Source organism: Primulina huaijiensis, unplaced genomic scaffold, assembly GCF_012295235.1.
Source record: "Primulina huaijiensis isolate GDHJ02 unplaced genomic scaffold, ASM1229523v2 scaffold208174, whole genome shotgun sequence".
NCBI lineage: Eukaryota > Viridiplantae > Streptophyta > Magnoliopsida > Lamiales > Gesneriaceae > Primulina > Primulina huaijiensis.
The window spans coordinates 15-6,538 of record NW_027355166.1 but is presented as its reverse complement, the minus strand read 5'-3'; the positions used below and the strand labels follow the sequence as shown (position 1 = coordinate 6,538).

The following is a 6,524-nucleotide window of genomic DNA, read 5'->3' as shown; positions in this document are numbered from 1 at the left end:
CTCCCAGCTAGCTATATTTATATATTTTGAGTTGTGGTCAGTTTTTGTCACGTTTTATTATCCCGAGGAGATGCTCCGTGTATCTGTATTAGCATTTGGATTGATCGTTGCTTGTTTGAATTTAATTTATGTTGTTTGGGATCCTTTCCGGCTTATTTGAACTGCTGCCTGTGATATTTATGTCTTGCGCCTGGCCGGCAACTGCATGTGTTTATTTATGAATATCACAGCGTGTCCTTGAGTCATTTTCTTTTTACATGTATTTTAAATTTTTGGTATCTCCTATTTAAAGGTCATGCCGAAATTTTTCCCAAGCCCTGAGGTCCATTTTAAAGTATTTTTAAAAATATTTTTCCGCTCCAAATTTAATAAATCATTTTTGTTTGATAATGAAACATAATTTAAGTTATTGAGCCTCACAAAATAGATTATATATATATTAAAATTTAAAAATTAAATAACTATATATATCTAATTTAACATATCAATTTAATTGGCCGACCCACAATTCGCCACAATCTACCATTTGACTGGTTAGACCGTCATTTAGATGAGTTTTGAATTTCCCAATCCACCTCTTCGGTGTAGCGGGTTAACCTAATGAGCCTAGTCATTTTTTAGTTATATTAAGTGGGTTAGGACGAGTTGGCTTGCAACCTCTCCACCTCGTCATTTGGACAAACGGATTTTCGACTCGATCTAACTTATTAAAGTATTACTTTTTATGTAAAAAAAATATTACTTTTTATTATAATTATGGTTTGATGAACTCGTTTCACGGATAAAAATTCATGATATTCTCCGCTAAAAAACCTACTCAAATACCGAGATGATGTCAAGAATCGGTTTCAGTCAAGCTTGACGCTCAAAATTTATTTTAAAGATTGCAATAATATGAAAATGTTTACATACTATTATACCCATTGGCAAAGTAAAGTTTCACAAGTATATAATACTCCTATTTTATAATATAAATAAAAAAAGTACAAAATTGATTAAAAATATATTTTACAAACTAATTGCAAAAAAAATATTAAAATCCAAAGAAATTTTTTGTAAAAAATAATACTAACACTTAACTAACCACTATTATTCTTGCTTGAGCATAATTGGAATTTTAAAAAAGATTTCATCAACCTAGGAAATATATCTTTAGTGATCACGAATGCCACACATCTTTAATATATACATCTTTAATAAATATTGTATATATTTTAAAATTTACTTCGATATTTAATTTTGATAAATATATTTAATTATTACAATTTTCTCTCATCGTATTTGATATTTGATTTTAGTTATATGTCTATAGTATGTCCTATTAATTTTAGTATCCTTTTAAAAAAATACTCAAATGATGCAAAATAATATATATTAATACTAAAAAGGAGAGAAGCCGAATTGTTGTTAATTTTGTATTTTTATTAACATAAAAATTCTTCTAGTACGAAAAAAATATGAAGCCGAATTGTTGATTAATACAAAAAATTAAAATTAGTAATTAGTTTTACGAATAAAATATCGAGTATGTCTTTTGTAATACGGTCTCACATATCTATTTTTGTGACACATGTCAATCTGATCTGTATTTAATTATTTGTAGCATAAAATGTAATATTTTTCACTAATCGAGTTGGATTAGATATCTGTATCACAAAATTGACCTATGAGACATAGATTTTTGTTTAAAAAAAAATTATAGGGGTGGGGTGCGAGACTCGAACCCGAATAACGTCAAATTAATAATATTTTTCGAAGGTCGAATAATTTTATCGAGGGACACTTTTGTCATACAATAAAATAAAAACTGAAAATAGAAATATAGAATACTGTAGTAAATTAAATTATCAAATTATTTGAAAGTTTAAGGCCTCCTCTATCGAAATACTTCTATAATTACAAGATCTCTAAAAAAGATATACCAAATCGAGGCAAATTGTTTGAAATAATATCTTTAAAAGATTTACCAAATCTAGGCGGATTGTTTGAAATAATTTCTTTTCACAAAACAAAAATATTATATTAATACACTGTATTTTTAATTTGTTTAAATATATTAAAAAAAATCTTGAATTTTGAATTTCACAAAAAATAAAAGCCCAATAAATACGTCTCCTGTTCAAGAAGCCTATATTGCATGCATCTTTTTCTTTTTTTCCTGTTGATAAGAAGCAGGCCACAGAGTACAAATAATCGCTGTTTTGGGATTCTGAGAAGTGAATTTTTGTGAGATTTTTGAGAGCAAAAAAAAAAAAGAAGGGTTCGAGGGAAGATGGATCATACAAAGAATGCCAAGGGCAAAAGTGCGTTCAACAAGAGGCGTGCTTGTTTGATGAGGAAAGCTAGCGAGTTGTCTATTCTATGCGATGCAGAAGTCGCCCTTTTCGGCTACTCCAACGACGGGGAGTTGTTCGAGTATGCTAGTTCCAAGTACGCATGCATCTCTCCCTCTATGCTGCTATATGATCTTCTTTCTGAATTATTTTTTTTTCTGTTGTTTCTTGGTGTTATTTGTTGGTTCAGGATATTTTTTCTTTAATTTTTTTTGGTGATTGATCGGAGAAAATCTCCTGTACTTTTTCTGAGAATTTGTTTCTGTTGTTTCTTGGGGATTTATTCATGTGGTTAATTTGTTGTTTCAGGATAGTTTCTCTTGAATTTTTTACGTGAATGATCGGAAAAAATCTCCCGTTGCATGAACACTCGTACTTATATATATATATTATAACCTAACATGGTATACAATTAATCAGATGGGATAGGAAAATAGATAGAGTCTAATTATATAAATTAAGCTATCAGTGGCGGATTTTGCCCGAACTAGAATTTTAAACTATAAGTTTTTTTAATATTTTAAATTGATCCGATTAATATCATATTATTTCAAAATTATAAAAAATTTACGTATAAATTTTTTCTAAAAAAATTATGCCACAGTCGGGATATATATGCATGTGGCTCCGCCACCAACCATACTATAAGACTCTAGATTGTCAGTTTACCGATCGAATTCGGTTATGATTCCGGTTTAGGATTCTAACTTTTAGGAACTGGAACCGAGCCGAATCCTAAGTTCTCGGTTTTGGTTTTTGATAGGGGTATGTAGTTAAGAAAATACATATTTTAGGAAGAAGGAATAAAAACCCGTCAAGCGATTGAGCTAGCATGTATTTTTCACACACTAAGATATAAATGAGTATCGTGTAACACTATAATCTGATTCTCTTGACTGCAGCATGGCGAAGATAGTGACAAGATTCGAAAAATGCCGGCGACTCATAGAACAAGGTATTCCGGTGAACAACGATCCAGAGGTACATATGATGCTTGAATTTTGACATATTTTTGGACTCTTAATCCATCCCCATATTCAGTATATGTATCGGATTTATTATGGTTGGTTCCTTTAACAGATGGACGAGGATCTCCTGAGAGAAGAGATGGAAAATCTCAAACAAGACAACGACCAGTATGATTTCTTACAACAATGACATTCTTGTATTTTTCGAAAACCCGTGTTTTTTTTTTAATCTTCCGGACTGTTAATCTGCAGGCATGTGTCGGGGATGAATGTCGAGGGCATGGATCGCAAAGATTTGCGCGAACTCGAACAACAACTAGACGAAGGGCTATTGTGCATTAAGGATAGAAAGGTTTGGCCTATAAATTCGACTATGGAGTTGAATAAAATGTAATAATCTTTCACTGCTAACAATAAAAGACAATGCTACGCTTTCAGGAAGCGATATTGGTCCAGCAACTTGAAAAATCAAGGGATCAAGTACGCCTATTAATCTCTTATTTTGTGCATTTGCTGATTTCTCATACGGGTCCTGGAGAGAAAAAAATAGTTAAAAAAAATTGTCTCCTTTTTTGATTTTTTTGCAGGAGCAACGATACATGCAGGAGAATGAGACCTTACGCAGAAAGGCATGTGTAGTGTAGGCTCTCTTATTTTCGTTACGAAATTCGGGTATTGATGTAAATATATCTAAGTACTCTGCACTGGCTTAACATGATTCATAGGTTGAACAACTTGAAAGGCAATATGCCTCGGTCATTTATCAACAACCACAATGTGTCAAGTACCAGATGATGGAGCTGATCAACTTTGTTCCCGTACAAGGTGTTTATGGTCTCCAAATGGATTGCAATATTAGCACCGGAGATGCTAACACAGTAGACGTTTCCCTAAAACTGGGGTATGACATTTTCTCCGAATTTTCGGCCTTTTTGCGTTCCTGATTTCTTACGTTCTGAGTACATGTTTCTTGCTTTTCGTGCAGGCCTTCAACTTCTAAGGTTTGTGGGAAAAGGAAAACTCCACACGAGCAAAGAAGCAATGACGATAATTTTCTTACTTTATAGGAACAGGATGCAGTTTAATTTTGTGGTTTGGATTCTTTTATTGGATGGTTTCATGGATCAATCTAACTCTTGGTTTATCAAATTTATATTTCTCACTGCATATATGGTTTCTAGGAATGTACAAAACACCAGTTGACGAGTTTTACGAGCTTGCAATCGCCCCTTTTAAGCTCTCTAATGAATTTCTATTACGATTTTGTGGCTTTAAATTTTTCGAATATTGATTCCCCCCCTTCAGGCTCCCCTGTTAGGAACTAGTTTCTGTTGTAAATATTTTGAACGAACTTGATTAAATTCTGAGTTTGGTTGGTAAATATTGTTTATGGAACTGATGACTGACTAATATCAAGTAGATCAATTATTCAATGACATATGCCCAATTCTACTGCTACCTACAAATTATGATACACAAGAACACAACTTCGTGATATTTGAACTTGATACACAGATTTGCGTGGAAAACCCGAAATGGGTAAAAAACCACGGGCAGAAGAGAAAATTAGCTATGTTGAAAGATGAAGTACATGAGAAGATCTAGCAGAGGTTTACGTCATATTAGACTCACAACCCCAGTTTCTTATTTACAAAATATATGTACGAAAAATAATATAGATCACACCGCGGGGTTGCTATCTCTGCTACCACTGCATATTCCCCAAAAAGCCTCGTGGCTAAAGTTGCATCGTTTACATCCCTCCGAGAGATTTTCGACCTGAGCTCAAAAGAATTCGGGTCACAGAGTCTAACATCACTTAAATGATGTTCTCTCTTATAGCTGCATATTCTGTCTTCCAAGAAATTTGGCGAGCAATTCGTTTCTTGTTTCCAAGACTTCAGAAAACAAACTAGAGGCTTTCTTTTCAATGCCCTGTATTGTATTCTCCAGTGTTTCCAACAGATTCTTCATATCCCAGGCAGCCTTACCCCAGTTTCCAGCAGAATTATCAGCCGAAAGGCGATCAACTGCAGCATTCACCTCCTGGATCACACCATCCGTTTTCTCTACATCTTTTCCAAGAATCGTATCCAGGTCTTTTATCAATGAATCATCCGATCCCAGGACGATTTTTCTTACATCCTCGTATGGTTTAGCATCATTGCACAAGCTTGAAAGAACCAGGCCAAGTGTTAAGACTCCGATTCTCCTGACTACTGTCAAAGCATCAAGGACTGTCGTTTCCTTCTTAGAGTTGGGCTTTTCTCGAATCCCAACTGACCATCCTTCCTCTTTCAAATCCATGCCAAGATCAAACGTTGTTTTCGGGATTTTCTTCAAGCGCTTTGCTGCGAAAGAAGGCGAGCTCTCGACAAGCCTAAGTGCGTAAAGATTCGAAATCTTGGATTGGTTTAGATGAGAAATGGAGGAGCTAATGGCATTGAGCAGATCCAGCAAGTTCAAGCTGTAGCTAAGGTATTGCTCCCTGGTTTTGGCACCCCACTCACACATTGGATGCTCTATATCTACCACTAGCTTTGCAAAAGCATTGTTTGTTAGTTGTATAAACTCAAAATACCTGTCAAAACCAGCCAAGGGCAGATTCTTTGACAAGAATTGGCTCATGAAATTCGAGATTTCGGAGCGAAAACTGCGTAAAGAGGTGGACGGAGGCTTGTACTTGTTGTTGTGAACTTCAATCCCAACTGGGAATTTGAATCTTTCGAGTAGGATTACCATGAATTATTTGATATTGTGGCTGTTTTTTTTTTATTGGTGCTTCTGGTTTTTGGTTATGATCTTTACATATAGGAACTTGGACCTATTTATATATAAAGTTGATTGCTTGGCGCGTAAATTAGTTTTGAGGCAGAAGGAACGCTGCATGACTGGTCAAACATTAGTATCCTTGTCCGTGTCGGTTTGCAATTTTGACATCGCAAACGTGTAAGATAAAGATACTTCACCGCCTTTTAGTTTCTTTATCATAATTGTTTGGTGTTTGACATCGCAAACGTTCTATATCAATATTCATGACGTGCCACGATCATAACCAGGGGTGAACCTTCGGTGGTAACCGAGCCGAACCAAAATATTTAATCATAGTCGAACCGATCGAATTAATTTTCATAATCGATTAAAACGAACCAAATTAAAATCGGTTAATTCGGTTGGTGATCGAATTAAACAATTAGTTTTAAAAAAAATTGTGATTTAACTT

At 34.3% G+C, this 6,524-nt stretch overlaps 2 protein-coding genes across 2 annotated transcripts; one reads left to right on the top strand and one right to left on the bottom strand.

Annotated features, from left to right (window-relative positions):
* Positions 1-2,255: 2,255 nt before the first annotated feature.
* Positions 2,256-3,945, top strand: LOC140966880 (agamous-like MADS-box protein AGL15). Its single transcript, XM_073427157.1, has 6 exons — positions 2,256-2,430; positions 3,236-3,314; positions 3,414-3,469; positions 3,554-3,653; positions 3,740-3,781; positions 3,889-3,945. Exons 1-6 carry the CDS (start codon positions 2,273-2,275, stop codon positions 3,943-3,945), a joined length of 492 nt encoding a protein of 163 aa, XP_073283258.1. The 5' UTR covers positions 2,256-2,272.
* Positions 3,946-5,137: 1,192 nt separating this feature from the next.
* Positions 5,138-6,043, bottom strand: LOC140966879 (UPF0496 protein 4-like). Its single transcript, XM_073427156.1, has one exon. The coding sequence runs from the start codon at positions 6,041-6,043 to the stop codon at positions 5,138-5,140; it is 906 nt and encodes a 301-aa protein (XP_073283257.1).
* Positions 6,044-6,524: the final 481 nt, after the last annotated feature.